The 18,789-nt window shown below is 36.0% G+C and overlaps 1 protein-coding gene across 1 annotated transcript in view; it reads right to left on the bottom strand.

Moving 5' to 3' along the window:
• MYRIP (myosin VIIA and Rab interacting protein) overlaps positions 1-18,278 on the bottom strand; it is a 587,347-nt gene extending 569,069 nt beyond the window's left edge. Inside the window, exon 1 of the mRNA XM_053715758.1 lies at positions 18,067-18,278. Coding sequence (XP_053571733.1) covers positions 18,067-18,278 — 212 coding nt within the window. The remainder of the gene's footprint in view (positions 1-18,066) is intronic.
• Positions 18,279-18,789: the final 511 nt, after the last annotated feature.

The raw sequence follows: 18,789 nt of genomic DNA, 5'->3' as shown, positions 1-18,789 counted from the left end.
TATTAACCCCTAAACCTAACAACCCGCAAACTTTATATTAAATATTAACTCATTCCCATCTTATAATAAATTTAAACCTTAAGATTTAAATTAAACTATATTAAATTAATAATTAACCTATTCTAACTATTATAATAAAATTACATTAAACTATATTAAAATAAAAAATAATCTAACCTAACTTTTATACTAAAATTACATTAAACTAAACTAAACATTAAAGTAACTATATTATATATTTCAACACCTAACCCTACTCCAATAATTTAAATCTACACTAAAAAATTACTGAGTTACCAAAAAAAAAACAACTAAGTTACAAAAAATAACAAACACTAATTTAAACAAAAAAATAAACAATAAGTTACAAAAAAGAAATTATCAAAGCTTTAAACTAATTACACCTAATCTAAGGGCCCTATGAAAATAAAAAAGCCCCCCAAAATAAAAAAAAACCCTAGCCTACAATAAACTGCAAATAGCCCTTAAAAGGGCCTTTTGCGGGGCATTGCCCCAAAGTAATCAGCTCTTTTACCTGTAAAAAAAATACAAATACCCCCCCCAACAGTAAAACCCATCACCCACACAAACAACCACCCAAATAAAATACTATCTAAAAAAAACCTAAGCTCCCCATTGCCCTGAAAAGGGCATTTGGATGGGCATTGCCCTTAAAAGGGCAGTTAGCTCTATTGCAGACCCAAGTCCTAATCTAAAACTAAAACCCACCCAATACACCCTTAAAAAAATCCTAACACTTACCCCAGAAGATTTACTTACAGTTTTGAAGATCCGACATCCATCCTCTAAGAAGCTGGGAGAAGTCCTCAACGAAGCGGCCGAAGTCTTCATCCAAGCCCGCAGAAGTCTTCACCCAGACGGCATCTTCTATTTTCATCCATCTGGTGCGGAGCGGCTCCATCTTCAAGACATCCGACACGGAGCATCCTCTTCCTTCCGACTGCAACAGCCAATAGGATTTTCTCAACCTTAATTCCTATTGGCTGATAGAATTATATCAGCCAATCGGAATCTAAGGGACGCCATCTTGGATGACGTCATTTAAAGGAACCTTCATTTGTCGGAAGGAAGAGGATGCTCCGCATCAGATGTCTTGAAGATGGAGCCGCTCTGCGCCGGATGGATGAAGATAGAAGATGCCATCTGGGTGAAGACTTCTGCGGGCTTGGATGAAGACTTTGGCCGCTTTGTTGAGGACTTCACCCGGCTTCTTGGAGGATGGATTTCGGATCTTCAAAACTGTAAGTAAATCTTCTGGGGTTAGTGTTAGGATTTTTTTAAGGGTGTATTGGGTGGGTTTTAGTTTTAGATTAGGACTTTGGGCCTGCAACAGAGCTACATGCCCTTTTAAGGGTGATGCCCATCCTAATGCCCTTTTCAGGGAAATGGGGAGCTTAGGTTTTTTTAGATAGTATTTTATTTGGGGGGTTGTTTGTGTGGGTGGTGGGTTTTACAGTTGGGGGATATTTGTATTTTTTTTACAGGTAAAAGAGCTGATTACTTTGGGGCAATGCCCTGCAAAAGGCCCTTTTAAGGGCGATTTGCAGTTTATTGTTGGCTAGGGTTTTTTTTTATTTTGGTGGGCTTTTTTATTTTCATAGGGCCCTTAGATTAGGTGTAATTAGTTTAAAGCTTTGATAATTTCTTTTTTCTTTTTTGTAACTTAGTGTTTATTTGTTTGTGTAACTTAGTGTTTGTTATTTTTTGTAACTTAGTTGTTAGTTTTTTGTAACTTAGTAATTGTTTAGTGTAGATTTAAATTATTGGAGTACGGTTAGGTGTTTAAATATATAATATAGTTAATTTAATTTTTAGTTTAATGTAATTTTAGGATAAAAGTTAGGTTAGATTAATTATTATTTTAATATAGTTTAATGTAATTTTATTATAATAGTTAGGGTAGGTTAATTATTATTTTAATATAGTTTAATGTAATTTTATTATAAATGTTAGGGTAGGTTAATTATTAATTTAATATAGTTTAATGTAATTTTATTATAATAGTTAGAATAGGTTAATTATTAGTTTAATATAGTTTAATTTAAATCTAAAGGTAAGTTTAAATTTATTATAAGATGGGGATGAGTTAATATTTAATGTACAGTTAGCGGGTTGTTAGGTTTAGGGATTAATAGGTTAATTTAGTTTATGGTGATGTGGGGGGCTGGCAGTTTAGGGGTTCATACATTTATTTGTTGCTTTTGCTACTTAACAAATATCTACCAGGTACGCTCGCCACTATTCCGGCCCAGCGTACCTGGTTTTCAATCAGCTGCCCTAGGAATCAATGGTAGTCAGAAAGCACCGAAAGCTTATGTTCGATGCTGCCCGATATCCCACTGATTCCTATGGGAGAATAAAAGTTACGTTTACACCTAACACCCTAACATGTACCCCAAGTCTAAACACCCCTAATCTGCTGCCCCCTACACCGCCGCCACCTACATTATACTTATTAACCCCTAATCTGCCACCCCCTTAACCGCCGCCACCTACATAAAAGTATTAACACCTATCCTGCCGCTCCCGGAGCCCACAGCAACTAAATAAATGTATTAACCCCTAAACCGCCAGCTCTCCACATCGCCATAAACTAAATGAGCCTATTAACCCCTAAACCTAACAACCCGCAAACTTTATATTAAATATTAACTCATTCCCATCTTATAATAAATTTAAACCTTAAGATTTAAATTAAACTATATTAAATTAATAATTAACCTATTCTAACTATTATAATAAAATTACATTAAACTATATTAAAATAAAAAATAATCTAACCTAACTTTTATACTAAAATTACATTAAACTAAACTAAACATTAAAGTAACTATATTATATATTTCAACACCTAACCCTACTCCAATAATTTAAATCTACACTAAAAAATTACTGAGTTACCAAAAAAAAAACAACTAAGTTACAAAAAATAACAAACACTCCGCATCAGATGTCTTGAAGATGGAGCCGCTCTGCGCCGGATGGATGAAGATAGAAGATGCCATCTGGGTGAAGACTTCTGCGGGCTTGGATGAAGACTTTGGCCGCTTTGTTGAGGACTTCACCCGGCTTCTTGGAGGATGGATTTCGGATCTTCAAAACTGTAAGTAAATCTTCTGGGGTTAGTGTTAGGATTTTTTTAAGGGTGTATTGGGTGGGTTTTAGTTTTAGATTAGGACTTTGGGCCTGCAACAGAGCTACATGCCCTTTTAAGGGTGATGCCCATCCTAATGCCCTTTTCAGGGAAATGGGGAGCTTAGGTTTTTTTAGATAGTATTTTATTTGGGGGGTTGTTTGTGTGGGTGGTGGGTTTTACAGTTGGGGGATATTTGTATTTTTTTTACAGGTAAAAGAGCTGATTACTTTGGGGCAATGCCCTGCAAAAGGCCCTTTTAAGGGCGATTTGCAGTTTATTGTTGGCTAGGGTTTTTTTTTATTTTGGTGGGCTTTTTTATTTTCATAGGGCCCTTAGATTAGGTGTAATTAGTTTAAAGCTTTGATAATTTCTTTTTTCTTTTTTGTAACTTAGTGTTTATTTGTTTGTGTAAGTTAGTGTTTGTTATTTTTTGTAACTTAGTTGTTAGTTTTTTGTAACTTAGTAATTGTTTAGTGTAGATTTAAATTATTGGAGTACGGTTAGGTGTTTAAATATATAATATAGTTAATTTAATTTTTAGTTTAATGTAATTTTAGGATAAAAGTTAGGTTAGATTAATTATTATTTTAATATAGTTTAATGTAATTTTATTATAATAGTTAGGGTAGGTTAATTATTATTTTAATATAGTTTAATGTAATTTTATTATAAATGTTAGGGTAGGTTAATTATTAATTTAATATAGTTTAATGTAATTTTATTATAATAGTTAGGGTAGGTTAATTATTATTTTAATATAGTTTAATGTAATTTTATTTTAATAGTTAGGGTAGGTTAATTATTATTGTAATATAGTTTAATGTAATTTTATTATAATAGTTAGAATAGGTTAATTATTAGTTTAATATAGTTTAATTTAAATCTAAAGGTAAGTTTAAATTTATTATAAGATGGGGATGAGTTAATATTTAATGTACAGTTAGCGGGTTGTTAGGTTTAGGGATTAATAGGTTAATTTAGTTTATGGTGATGTGGGGGGCTGGCAGTTTAGGGGTTCATACATTTATTTAGTTGCTGTGGGCTACGGGAGTGGCAGGATAGGGGTTAATAACTTTATGTAGGTGGCGGCAGTATAGGGGGTGGCAGATTAGGGGTTAATAAGTATATTGTAGGTGGCAGCGGAGTAGGGGGCAGCAGATTAGGGGTTAATAAGTATAATGTAGGTGGCGGTGGGCTCCGGGAGCGGCGGTTTAGGAGTTAATAACTTTATTTAGTTCTGGCCGGGTCTGGGAGCGTCGGGATAGGGGTTAAACAGTCTAGTATAGTGTGAGTGTTTAGTGACAGTATACAAATAAAGGTGGGAAAAAGCTGAATAGCAGCGAGATCGATGACTGTTAGTTAACAACAGTCCACTGCTCATCGCCCCGTACTTGGTGTGCAGCTTTTTTGTTAAAGGGACAGTCTAGGCCAAAATAAACTTTCATGATTCAGATAGAGCATGTAATTTTAAACAATTTTCCAATTTACTTTTATCACCAATTTTGCTTTGTTCTCTTGGTATTCTTAGTTGAAAGCTTAACCTAGGAGTTTCATATGCTAATTTCTTAGACCTTGAAGCCCACCTCTTTCAGATTGCATTTTAACAGTTTTTCACCACTAGAGGGTGTTAGTTCACGTATTTCATATAGATAACACTGTGCTCGTGCACGAGAAGTTATCTGGGAGCAGGCACTGATTGGCTAGACTGCAAGTCTGTCAAAAGAACTGAAAAAAGGGGCAGTTTGCAGAAGCTTAGATACAAGATAATCACAGAGGTTAAAAGTATATTATTATAAATGTGTTAGTTATGCAAAACTGGGAAATGGGTAATAAAGGGATTATCTATCTTTTAAAACAATAAAAATTCTGGTGTAGACTGTCCCTTTAAATATGGAGATCGTATTCAGGTCTGCGGCAGGGATGTTAGGCGAGCGTATTGGTGCCGGCGAATGCAGCACAGTTGAGGGGTTGATAAATAGGCCCCATTGTGTTTATATCTCTGCAACAACAATCATTGTATCAGTAAAATAATATATATAAGGGCACTAGAGTCCTTTCCAGTTAAGTAGATGAAAACATGTAAAAACAAATGTATGCAACATTCATTTTCAATAAACTGTTATACTATGTATTTACTATAAATATTTCACATTCCAATGTTGTTCTGCACATAGCATAATATTTTCTATTTATTTAGGTATAAATATATATTTGTGCAAAAGGCCATCATATATATATATATATATATATATATATATATATATATATATATATATATATATATATATAATAAATAGAACATATTTATCTAGGTAAAGAACATTAAAATGTGAAATATTTATATTTTTCCATTGACTTCTATGGGGAAATAAATCTGTGTGAACCTTTTTGTAATAATGCTTCCATTTTGCAGCTTATTTGAAATATAGTCCTTAATTTTTAGTCATAAGAAAAGCTGAAAGACACATTAATAATATTTAGTTGTACAAATAAAGCTGTCTCACTGAAAAGAAAAACAACAACATTGGGAGTCTGTATAAATATGTATGTGTGTATATATATATATATATATATATATATATATATATATATATATATATAGACATATATACATACATATAAATATAGATATTTATTATTATTATTATTTTTTTTTTGGGGGGGCGGCAAAATGTGTCTTTGCCTGTGTAGCCAAAAGTCCTAGCACCGGCCCTCCAGATACATACTTTTTTTATATACTGAAGGTCATCTGCAATTTGTGTTTCATTGCACACAGAGATTCCTAAAGGGATTTCAGCACTTCAATAAACAAAACATTTTAGAGAAAACCAAGACAGTGAAAGAAATTCATAAAGTTACATACTTATTTACGCTCAATATTTCACCAATAAATGTCAAGACTTTTTTTTTTTCTCTGCAATTTTTATGAAATATTGTTTGAAGCTGCAATATAGTGGGTACCGATTTTCAGTTTTCTAGATAGCATTAAGGCTATGCAATCTCAGTTTGGCTGTAGCTTAACACTAGGCTATGACACTGGCCTTTATGTATGGGTTTTAGAATTTGCTGTGGGTAATGCTGAAACCTTCTATGAAAAATGAGCAGACTATGGCTGTGATAAATGTTCCTACGCTCTACTGGACTACAGAATTCTGAAGCAGATGGAACCATGTAAACAACATCCTACCTAACAAACTAAAGTAAACACACCAACTACACTATCCAAGGACCACTAATTATTTAGTGTGATTATTTTTAGCACTAAATCAAAGCCAAATTAATCAACTATTAATGAGCGTTAGCACATGTGATGTACTGACCCAAGCCTGGTGATTCAAATCGATACAGCAGACATCAATCACATGATAACCAGAGGCAGGGGAGAGATTAATCTGTAAAATACTGGCTAGTTGGCACTAACAAATCTTATTGCTTTAAACACTTCTACTGAATGTAAATATATATTTAAAAAAAAACGCACTTGTTTGATGGTTACATTCTCTAGAGGCTGCAAATTCCTCATGTATCTGCTGCTGTTGCAATAGCATCAAAAACTAAAAACATATATAGCTCTTGAGACTTCTTTTTTTAAAAAAAAAAAGATAATTAAACTTTTGCATAAAAGAAGAAAAACATTGGGCTAGATTACAAGTGGAGCGGTATTTTGCGTTTTCGCTATAGCAAAAATTACACTAGGATTTTCATTTTTGCACAAGTCGTGTTGCCCTGGTATTGCAAGTTGAAAATAAACTTAGGCAATAGCAAGAGAGTATGCACAGAGCTTGGTACCAAACTCCTAAAATCCTAAAATATCCCCCACATTTAGGAAAGAACAGCTAAATATACAAACATAAGAAGTAGGAGTGCCCAGGGGCTAAAGGTACAATTGTGCATATACTGGTATTGCATATAATAAATGTGAGATAGATAGACCTGAGTTAACCTAGGCATAATACAAACAGTAAATAATGTTGATATATGTGTAATAATTGGGGTACACAAATATAACAATTTATTACAGTTCTCAAATAATAATACGGTACTCAAAATAGTAAAATTATTAATAATAAAAATCTGACGTCTCTGATATAAAATAACAATTAAAAGAAATAGAGAGAAAATTGCCACCTCGGAGAGTCAATTGATACAATGGATGCAAAAAGAAACAGTCAGTCGCTGTCAAAGAATTGCAACAAAGATCAAGTGCAAAAGTGCTGTTGCAAAGTTGCAGTGCATAAAGGTAACCAAGGATATTTCTTTTAACATGTGACTACACAGTACCTGGCTTCCGGAATGAATGACAAACACAGGATAAGACAAACTTTTCTTAGCCGCTCAGCCTCTGTGTTGTTTGTTCCTCTGCCGTTATGGTCACGTGTGTATATGATGTCAGTGGAATCCAATCCTATTGGTAAATCATATATTTCCAAAGGTACAGCTGATCTGCTTTCTTAAGTAGAAAGGAAGAAGTCATCCGCTCTTTAACCCCTTAACGACCAAGGACGTACGCCACACGTCCTCAAAAAAAAATACAGTTAATGACCGAGGACGTGTGGCGTATGTCCTTGGTCTGGAAAGCAGCTGGAAGCGATCCTGCTCGCTTCCAGCTGCTTTCCGGTTATTGCAGTGATGCCTCGATATGGAGGCATCCTGCAATAACCCCCTTGGCCATCCGATGCAGAGAGAGCCACTCTGTGGCCCTCTCTGCACCGGACATCGGTGGCCGGTATCGTTGGTGGGTGGGAGCTTACGTGGGAGGCGGGTGGGCGGCCATCGATGCTCTGTATGGAGTGGAGGGGGGCGGGACCCACGGGGGCTCGCACAGGAGCGCGTGCGTGCACGGGGGTTGGTGGGCGGGCGCGTGCACGGGAGCGGGTGGGAACCGCTACACTACAGAAAAACATAAAGTTAAAAGTAAAAAAAAATAAGAAAGTTTAAACATTAAAAATCTAATCTAAGGGATCTGGAAGGGGTTGGGGGTTGGTCTTGGTGGGGGGGGGGAAGCTACACTACATAAAACTGGGTACTGGCAGACAGCTGCCAGTACCCAAGATGGCGCCCATTAAGGCAGAGGGGAAGGGTTAGAGAGCTGTTAGGTGGTGTATCAGTGAGGTTGGGGTCTAAGGGGGGATCATACACATCAGCATATGTAAATATGCTTTTTTTTTTTTTAAAAAGGGCCAAATACCGAGTTTCTGCCAGTACTTAAGATGGCAGGGACAATTGTGGGGTGGGGGAGGGAAGAGAGCTGTTTGGGAGGGATCAGGGGGTCTGATGTTTCAGGTGGGAGGCTGAGCTTTACACTAAAGATAAAATTAACCCTGCAAGCTCCCTACAAGCTACATAATTAACCCCTTCACTGCTAGCCATAATACACGTGTGATGCGCAGCGGCATTTAGAGGCCTTCTAATTACCAAAAAGCAATGCCAAAGCCATATATGTCTGCTATTTCTGAACAAAGGGGATCCCAGAGAAGCATTTACAACCATTTGTGCCATAATTGCACAAGCTGTTTGTAAATAATTTCAGTGAGAAACCTAAAATTGAGAAAAATTTAACTTTTGGCGGTGAAATGGTGGCATAAAATATACCAAAATTGGCCTAGATCAATACTTGGGGTTGTCTACTACACTACACTAAAGCTAAAACTATCCCAAAAAGCTCCCTACATGCTCCCTAATTAACCCCTTCACTGCTGGGCATAATACACGTGTGGTGCGCAGTGGCATTTAGCGGCCTTCTAATTACCAAAAAGCAATGCCAAAGTCATATATGTCTGCTATTTCTGAACAAAGGGGATCCCAGATAAGAATTTACAACAATTTATGCCATAATTGCACAAGCTGTTTGTAAATAATTTAAGTTAGAAACCAAAAGTTTGTGAAAAAAATTGTGAAAAGTGAACGATTTTTTGTATTTGATTGCATTTGGCGGTGAAATGGTGGCATGAAATATACCAAAATGGGCCTAGATCAATACTTTGGGTTGTCTACTAAAAAAAAATATATACATGTCAATGGATATTCAGAGATTCCTGAAAGATATCAGTGTTCTAATGTAACTAGCGCTAATTTTGAAAAGAAATGGTTTGGAAATAGCAAAGTGCTACTTGTATTTATGGCCCTATAGTTTACAAAAAAAGCAAAGAACATGTAAACATTGGGTATTTCTAAATTCAGGACAAAATTTAGAAACTATTTAGCATGGGTGTTTTTTTGTGGTTGTAGATGTGTAACAGATTTTGGGGGTCAAAGTTAGAAAAAGTGTGTTTTTTTCCATTTTTTCCTCATATTTTATAATTTTTTTTATAGTAAATTATAAGATATGATGAAAATAATGGTATCTTTAGAAAGTCCATTTAATGGCGAGAAAAACGGTATATAATATGTGTGGGTACAGTAAATGAGTAAGAGGAAAATTACAGCTAAACACAAACACCTCAAAAATGTAAAAATAGCCTTGGTCCCAAACGGACAGAAAATGGAAAAGTGCTGTGGTCATTAAGGGGTTAAGTGCATATACGTTTCTCCCTACGTGAGGGCTTTTTCAAGATGATCTTAAAAGAGCCCTCGCGTAGGGAGAAACGCGTTGATGTTTTTGCAGCCAGAATACTCTATTTGTGAAGTACTCCTCCTTAATAATGGAGGATTGTTTGGGACTTTACTCTGGTCTACTATATTAAAAGCTTGGTATGGTATACTGAAAGCCTGCACTGACAAGTGCCAAAGACAAAGCAAAGTGTGTTAAAGTCTCAGCATTCAAACCTCTGAGGATTCATTCTGCGTGCATATATGCACTTAAAGAGCGGATGACTTCTTTCCTTCTACTTAAGAAAGCAGATCAGCTGTACCTTTTGAAATACATGATTTACCAATAGGATTGGATTCCACTGACATCATATACACACGTGACCATAATGGCAGAGGAACAAACAACACGGAGGCTATGTGGCTAAGAAAAGTTTGTCTTATCCCATGTTTGTCATTCATTCCGGAAGCCAGGTACTGTGTAGTCACATGTTAAAAGAAATACCCTTGGTTACCTTTATGCACTGCAACTTCGCAATAGCACTTACATTTTTTTGCAATTCTTTGACAGCGACTGACTGTTTGTTTCTTTTTGCATCCATTGTATCAATTGACTCTCAGTGGTGTCAATTTTCTCTCTATTTCTTATAATTGTTATTTTATATCAGAGACGTCCGATTTTTATTATTAATATTTATACTATTTTGAGTACCGTAATATTATTTGAGGACTGTAATAAATTGTTATTTTTGTACCCCAATTATTACCCATATATCAACATTATTTACTGTTTGTGTTATGCCTAGGTTAACTCAGGTTTATCTATCTCACATTTATTATATGTGATACCAGTATATGCACAATTGTACCTTTAGCCCCTGGGCACTCCTAATTCTTATCTTTGTATATTGAAAATAAACTTATTTTTCACTAGCTGTACTCGACTAGCGCAAAAATGGGAATTTACATTATTGTGTGCGTGATCACATATTCCCCCATAGAAGTTAATGTAGAAAAAACACCATCACATATTTTCATTAGCTCTAAACCGACATGAAAATAGAAATATTTCATATTCCAATGTTCCTTAACATGTTTGTTTGTAATATGCGCATATATGATTGCATTCTGTAATATGTGCAAACATGATCACCTACTGCAAAATGCGCTTATCCAACATGAAAATATTGCATAAATATGCTTTAACAAGTTTTCATCTACCTAACTGCAAAGGGCTACAATGCACTAAGCAATGTATCTTTATGTATATTTATGTTAAAGTCCTTTAGCGGCTTTTTTTTTTGTAACACCCGAGATCTCTGACCTTTTCGCTCAATTTGTAATATCAGCGCAATTAAAAAGGAGCTCAAACGATTGCGAAAACGTTTGTGCTGCACTTGCAATCTAGCCCAATATGTCTTGGCTCAATAATGAGAGCTGACTTCTCCCAGACCTTCACAGAGGATAATCATTTTGGTACCCCCTTTACTTCTTTTAAGGAATTATATAAGTGAAGCCAAAAGGGTAAAATAAAGAACAGAAAAATGCATTTTAGATAATACTACAATGAAGAAACTCTTACTTGAAAATAAATCTGTATTGGTTAGTATTTACTTAATATTTTTTTTCATTAAAGGGACTATAAAGTAAACATTAAACTTTCATGATCCAGATAGAGCATGTAATTTTTAACAAATTTCCAATCTAAATCTTTAATCAAACTTGCTTTGTTGTCTTGGTATCCTTTATTAAAGAGTAGGTTTAAGAGAAGCATATGCTGTAAACATTTATCATTGCACAAGCGTGTGAAATGTTTGTGCAATGCTGCCCCCTGCACATTCAGGCAGGGGTGTCAATTATCCTGATCATATCCGATCTGAATGATTGTTATCCGCCACCTCTGAGGCGGCGGATGAGTTAAGAAACAATGATCTTAAGACCGTTGCTTCTTAACTTAAAGGGACACTGAACCCAATTTTGTTCTTTCATGATTCAAATAAAGCATGCAATTTTAAGCAACTTTCTAATTTACTCCTATTATCAATTTTTCTTCATTCTTTTGCTATCTTTATTTGAAGAGCAAGAATGTAAATTTAGAAGCCGGCACATTTTTGTTTAGCAACCTGGGTTGTGCTTGCTGATTGGTGGCTAAATGCACCCACCCTTAAACAAGTGCTGTTCAGGGTCTGAATCAAAAATTGTCTGGCTCCTTAGCTTAGATGCCTTCTTTTTTTCAAATAAAGATAGCAAGAGAAAAAAGAAAAATTGATAATAGGAGTAAATTAGAAAGTTGCTTAAAATTGCCTGCTCTAGCTGAATCATGAAAGAAAAAATGTGGGTTTAGTATCCCTTTAAGTTTCCGGCGAAGGCTCGCGTGGAAACAGCAGCATACGCTGTTTCTTAAATTGGCCTCTATATATTTTCAATTAAAGGGACATAATACTTATTTTCTTTTCTTTCACGATTTAGATAGAGTATATAATATTAAACATCTTTTCAATTTACTTCTATTATAAAAGTTGCCTTATTCTATTTGTATCCTATGTTGAAGGAAACCTGTCGGGTTAGCGCTTGTGCAAAAACGTTTTACTTTCAACATGTAAAATACGCGCTACCTGACGTGCGCAGAACACTTACTTTCTAGCAGAGTTAATGCACAAGCGGGAGCAATACATAGTGTTCCAATATCTCCAAAATGTGTCAGTTTTTGAGTGCTGAAACTACTAAACAGCTAATCCACTCCCTGGTAATTTCCCGACTTGACTACTGTAATAACTTACTATCTGGCCTCCCTCTCTCCCGCCTCTCTCACCTTCAATCCATCCTAAATGCATCTGCCAGGCTAATCCACCTCTCTTGTCGCTCTGTTTCTGCTGCACCTCTCTGTGAGTCCCTTCACAAAGCCCTCACCAATGCTGCCCCACCCTACCTGTCCTCCCTCATCAACAAATATGCTCCAGCCTGCCCCCTAAGATCCAGCAATGATCTGCTCCTTGCATCCTCTACCATCACCTCCTCTCATGCTAGACTACAGGACTTCTCTCGTGCGGCACCAACCCTCTGGAACACACTTCCTCGTGCTGTCAGACTTGCCCCTAACCTCTCCTCCTTTAAACGTTCCCTAAAGACCTTTCTGTTCAGGGAAGCTTATCACCCGATTCATTAACAAAATAACTTCACTTAACTAACAGTTGCCCTATATCTCCTCACTAATATCATTCTCACCTTTGCAGTCCCCATCTCCTGTTTCCCATCCTCCCACCCATTTAGATTGTGAGTTCCCACGGGAATAGGGCCCTCAATTCCCCCTGTATTTGTCTGTAAAATGTTCTCTCTTATTGTATTGTTTCTCCATTGTACTTTTAATCCTTGTACCCTTGGGCAGCGCTGTGGAATCTGTTGGCGCTTTATAAATAAAGAATAATAATAATCTAGCCCCAAGTGAGCTAATGACAAGAGGCAAATATGTGTAACCACCAATCATCAGATATCTCCCAGTAGTGCATTCCTGCTCCTGAACCTACCTTGGTATGCTTTTTGACAAAGCACACCAATGGAACACAGAAAATTTGATAATAGAAGTTGGAAAGCTATTTAAAATGACATGCTCTGTCTGAGCCATAAAAGTCTAATTAAACTGCCGGCAGTAATGGTCCTTCACTTCTCAGTCATGTCACCTCTAGATGAAACACCTTTTGTCACTGTCCTTTCCATAAAGACACTTTTAGCAAAAAGAATGTTTAATGCAAAAGATTCAAAGGAAAAACAGCAATTTTTTTTTTTTTTTACTAAGGTAGAAGTTTTCCATAGAAAATGTATTTCTTATAGGAGTAATAACACTTTATTAGAAAGTGATTTAAATTAGGTTGAACTATTGTGTTTGCATTAAATACATATTATAGAAAACAATTCAGTTTCAGTGCAGGCTAAACTTAAACTATTTTAATGAAATCATTCATAGTGAAATCTGATGCATTTCTTAGAAACAAATTTCTGGTAGCCATGGGAACATTATACATTGTAATCTTAATGAATGTGAAGACAGTCACACAGGACCAGAATGGGAAATTGCCTAGAACTCCTCAAAAAAACTGAAGGAGTGTGTATTATATTACATTATCTATTTTTTATTAAAGGGACGTTTAATTAATTAATAATTCAGACAGAGCATATATTCTTAAACAACTTTCCAATTTACTTCTATTATCAAATTTGACTCATTCACTACACATTCTCAGTTAAAAAAGCAGCAATGCACTTCTGGAAACTATCTGATCACATTGAACATGCCAATGACAAGGAGAACAAGTGCAGCTACCAATCAGCAGCTAAAACCCAGTGATGCATTGCTCCTCCTGAGCCTACCTAGGTATGTATGATTTTGAACAAAGGAAACCAAGAGAAAAAAACATTACGCAACTGTCAGGGATGTCTAGAGAAACAGATAATGTTATAGGGTGGAAATTGATTAATATGTATCTCAGCTGCAGAACTGTAAGCCTGTAGTTTACATATATGATATTATATGGGAAATGTATCAGTATCACTATACATAGTAATAATATATATATCTGGATTACCATATTATTGTAATAACTGAGTTGATCTACCAGTTATTTAGGTTTAGACTTATGAGGGTATATAAAATAGGATGGCACAGATTTATATAAGAAGTCAAAAACCAAACCTGGAATTCAATAGGGTTTTAAGGTATCTAGTCATAATAATAAGTACTCACGAGGAGGAGGTTTAATGCAATCGGTTTTCACTAGGCAGCGAAGTAGATTAGTCCTCAGGTTGAGACTTGATCCGTTACCAGATTGTGCTGGGAAGCGTGTGAGAGGAAGCGAAGCAGGGAGTGTTCTGTCCGTAGCTGATGATGACAGCACAGATGTCTCAGCTGTCTGTAGAGAGCAGAGACGGCTAGTGTGAAGGCAGCAGCTGTGGATGTAACAGGAGGATCTCTCTGAAGACTGAGCTGCCAATGGGTAGCGGAGGTGTTCAGAGAGAGTGCAGCAGTGCTGCAGTAGAGAAGGAGGATGATTCCAGGAATGCAGAGACTCTTGGCCACAGATAATGGTAAGATACCATGGAGGTATAAGGAAGATGGAAGTCTCAAGCAGAAAGACTAGGCTAGTAATGGTTTGTCTGTTTCTGAAACTCTGTTTAGGAGCTAGCTAGGTTATGAGGATCAATACCTAGCAAGGAGTACCCACTTATAAGTGTCTCCAATGCTCTTGTGATGATTTGAATGGGAGTAATTCTTTTTCACCTATTCAGTAGTTAATTGCCGCTGAATTTATCTGTCTGGAGAAGTATTCTACTGGGTGCAAGGGGTCCTTAAAAGTTATTTTCTGTGAAAGAACTGCGTTTATGGCATAGTTTGAAGCATCTACTTCAAGAACAAATTGTAAGGAATGTTCAGGGAGATGTTAAATTGGAGCTGTTGTGAACTTATTTTTTAATACATCAAAAGCGTCTTGGGCTTCAGTATTACACTTAAAGGAAGGATGTTGTTTATTAAGTTTAGCGAGTGGTTTCAAGATGGTAGCAAAGCTTTTTTTCTAAATTTGCTGTAAAAAGCGAAAGCGAGGAAGCATTGTACCTGTCTCTTGTTTGTGGGCTGAGGCCAATTTTTAATGGCTTCGACTTTAGTATCTTGCATTTTTATGCCAGAGGGTTATATGTGGTAACCTAAAAAGGATATGTCAGTGGAATCAAAGATACACTTCTCCATCTTAGCATACAGTAGCGTGTGAGAACTGATCTAACATGTTTAATATGCTCCTCCTCGGATTTCGAGAAAATGAGAAAATCATCTAAGTAAACTACAATGTAAACATCGAGTATGTCTCTAAAGATGTTATTGATAACACTTTGAAAAGTGTCTGGGGCCTTACAAAGCCTGAATGGCATGACCTAGTACTCGAACAACCCATAACGTGTGAGAAAGGCAGTGAGCCATTTATCCCCGTCTCTAATTCAATTAAGGTTATAAGCACCTCGGAGGTCAAGTTTTGTGCCTTGTAACCTTCCGATAAGCTCAGGTATTAGTGGTAATGGGTAGCGTTTTTTCTTGGTGATTTTGTTTAATTGCCTGTAGTCTATGATGGGGCATACGGAATTACCCTTATTTTTTACAAAGAAAATACCAGCTCCAGCTGGTGAGGAGGTGGATGGTCTAATAAACCCTTTTTTTAGGTTTTCATCAATGTAGGCTTTTAAATGCTCCAGTTCAGGTTGTGATAATGGTTAAACATGACCGTATGGTACTGTAAATCTGGGGAGTAATTCAACTGGGCAGTCATATGGTCTGTGTGGGGGTAGGGTCTATGCTTCTTTTACGTCAAAAACGTTGTGAAATTCTGAATAGTGAACTGGAAGGCTGCTATCTGATAGATGAAGTATGTAAGAAGTGGAAAAACAAGTTTTATTACAATAATCTGAAGTTAAGTGTACTATGAGAGCCTCCCAGTGGGAATTGGGTTGATGAATTATAAGCCAATTTATTCCTAACACCAATTGGAACATAGGGGAAGGAATAACATCAAAGGGAACCAATTCAGTATGACCTGTCTTAGTGATGGTCATAATGGGTACTGTTTCCTGTGTGGTGGGACCTGTGGTAATGTGTGTACCATCAATAAAATGAACTGAGACAGGATTTTCTTTTGCTATAACTGTAATTTTATTTTTTTCCAACAACATTTAAGTCAGAGGTGTGGTTTCATGACAGCAACAAAAGTAAAATGTTAAAATGCTTATGTTCTACCTGAATCATGAAACTTTAATTTTGATTTTACTGCCCCTTTAAAGAGTTATAGCAAGAATGGGGTCTCAAGTGCTAATATGGACTGAAGATTTCAATATGATTTTGAGTTTCTAGGCATTCTTAAGTTAACACTAAAAAAATGCTAGATAGCAATTGTATTCAAACTAAAATAAGTCTGAAAATAACATACTGATGCATTTTTAAAATTATATTAGTTATTTAAATCTTGAATAAATAAGTGTATCATTTTATTATCCATAAAGCAGTGGCCATCTCCATGTTGTAACCTTGGTTTTTGTTTTTTCATCTTCTGTGCTGACACCAATTAGTGAAATCTGTAAATGAGTCTCTAGACTTTGCAACCAGTGTGTAGAATATGGTAGTGGCAACAATAATAGACAATACATTGTAAAGGTATAAAGTATGCTTTTCAACAAAAGATACCAAGAAAATGAAGCAAATTAGATAATAGAAGTACATTGTAAAGGTGTTTAAAATTGCATGTTCTATCTGAATCATTTGACCTTACTGTCCCTTTAATGTATGATTTTCAACAAAGGATACCAAGAAAATGAAGCAAACGATCATAAAAGTAAACTGGAAAATTGTTCAAAACTGTTCTATTTATTTTGACTATACTGTCCCGTTAAGTTTGGAGCCTGCTCTTTCAATTCTAAAAGGAAGTGGAAAGCCCACAATTTTTAAAATAATATTATAGGAAACGGCCGGGGAACATAAATAATGAAAATGTACTGTAAATTGGGTTTTTTTTTCTAAACCTAAATAAATATTTTTTTTTTTTTTTTAAGGCTTTATTGAAGTGAATAGTTACAAACATGACATATCCATGCGGTTATACAATAGGTACATAAACAAAAAGTTTATAACAGCAGCAAAGATATAAAACAATTTCACTTCGCAGTATATTACGCCCAGTCCGCCGGACTGACCTTTGGAGTGAGCAATCATAGTTTTATATAATTTTTTCAAAACGTAAGGTCACATCATCATAGTACCAGTCTAATGACAATGTAGTCAAAGATATAGAAAGTATTTAAGAAGAAAAGGAATTAGGGGTTAGAAGGGTAATAGAAGGAAGAAAAGAGGGAAGAAAAAAAAAAAAAAAAAAAGGAAAACAGCTATCAACGACCAATCCGAGTAGATATAATCCTATTTGATTTAAATTGTGCCCCGCCAGAAAGCTAGTATCATTTCATATGTAACGAGGTTATGGGTTTTCAGGTAATGGTACCTTTCCAGGTGCAAAATTTCCTCCACCTGGGTGTACCAGTCCCCCAAGGTAGGAGGATTTTGAGATTTCCATTTTTTCGGAATTAATTTTTTTGCACTGGTAATCATTATCAGCAGAAGAGAGAAATGTGCAGCACTTTGTGTTTTAGGTAAAGACAGAAATAGCAAAATGTTAGGTGTGTATGGGATGTCTAGATTTAGAATTTCCCCCATCTTTTTCATAACTCCCTTCCAAAAAGACAATATACAGGGGCAATGCCACCAAATGTGTAAAATTGATCCGTCCTCCCCGCACCCCCTCCAACATAATGGGCTAATTGTAGGGAATATCTTATGGAGCCTTACAGGAGTAAGGTACCATCTGCTCAGGTATTTAATGTGTAGTTCCTGAATTGTTGATGATACTGATGATTTCTTAATTAATCTAAAGGCCCTCAACCGGGGGTCAGAGTCGAAATCTAAGCCCAACTCAGCTATCCATTGCTTTGTGTATGTTGGTAATGCCTCAGAGCCCCGGAGAACTAATGACCTATACATTATGGATATCAAGTGCTTGGGAGCAGTATCCATTACGCATATTTTTTCAAAATTCGTAAGTGTTCTCCCTAGTTCCTGTTTATATTTATGACTTAATATAAAGTGGTGCATCTGGCGATAGTGTAACCACGAGGAGAAGATTGTGGGACATGATCTTACTAGATCTGCTTGCGGTGTGATTCTCCCATTTACTATTATTCCAAAAACGGATCCCTCCTTAATTTTATATGGGGCAAGTTTATATATTCCTCTATTGTGATATGGAAGCTCAGGGTTTTCAAAAACGGGGGATAACGGGGAATGTTTAGTAGAGATATGCGTGGATGTGTTTATGGTCTTGTCCCATATATTAAGTGTCTCCTCTATCAAGTGATATTTAGTGACTGCGAGAGGGCGTTGTGAGGGCGGAATCCAGACGAGAGTTCCCATATTATTTAATTTAAAGATCTGTCTATCTAGATCGAGCCATGCCTTAGAGGTTAGGTTCTGTGCCCATTCTACAATTCTTTGCAAACCTACTGCTTGTTTATAAGAAGCTATATCT

This window comes from Bombina bombina, chromosome 5 (genome assembly GCF_027579735.1).
Source record: "Bombina bombina isolate aBomBom1 chromosome 5, aBomBom1.pri, whole genome shotgun sequence".
NCBI classification, from domain to species: domain Eukaryota; kingdom Metazoa; phylum Chordata; class Amphibia; order Anura; family Bombinatoridae; genus Bombina; species Bombina bombina.
This window is presented reverse-complemented; position numbering and strand designations above follow the sequence as displayed.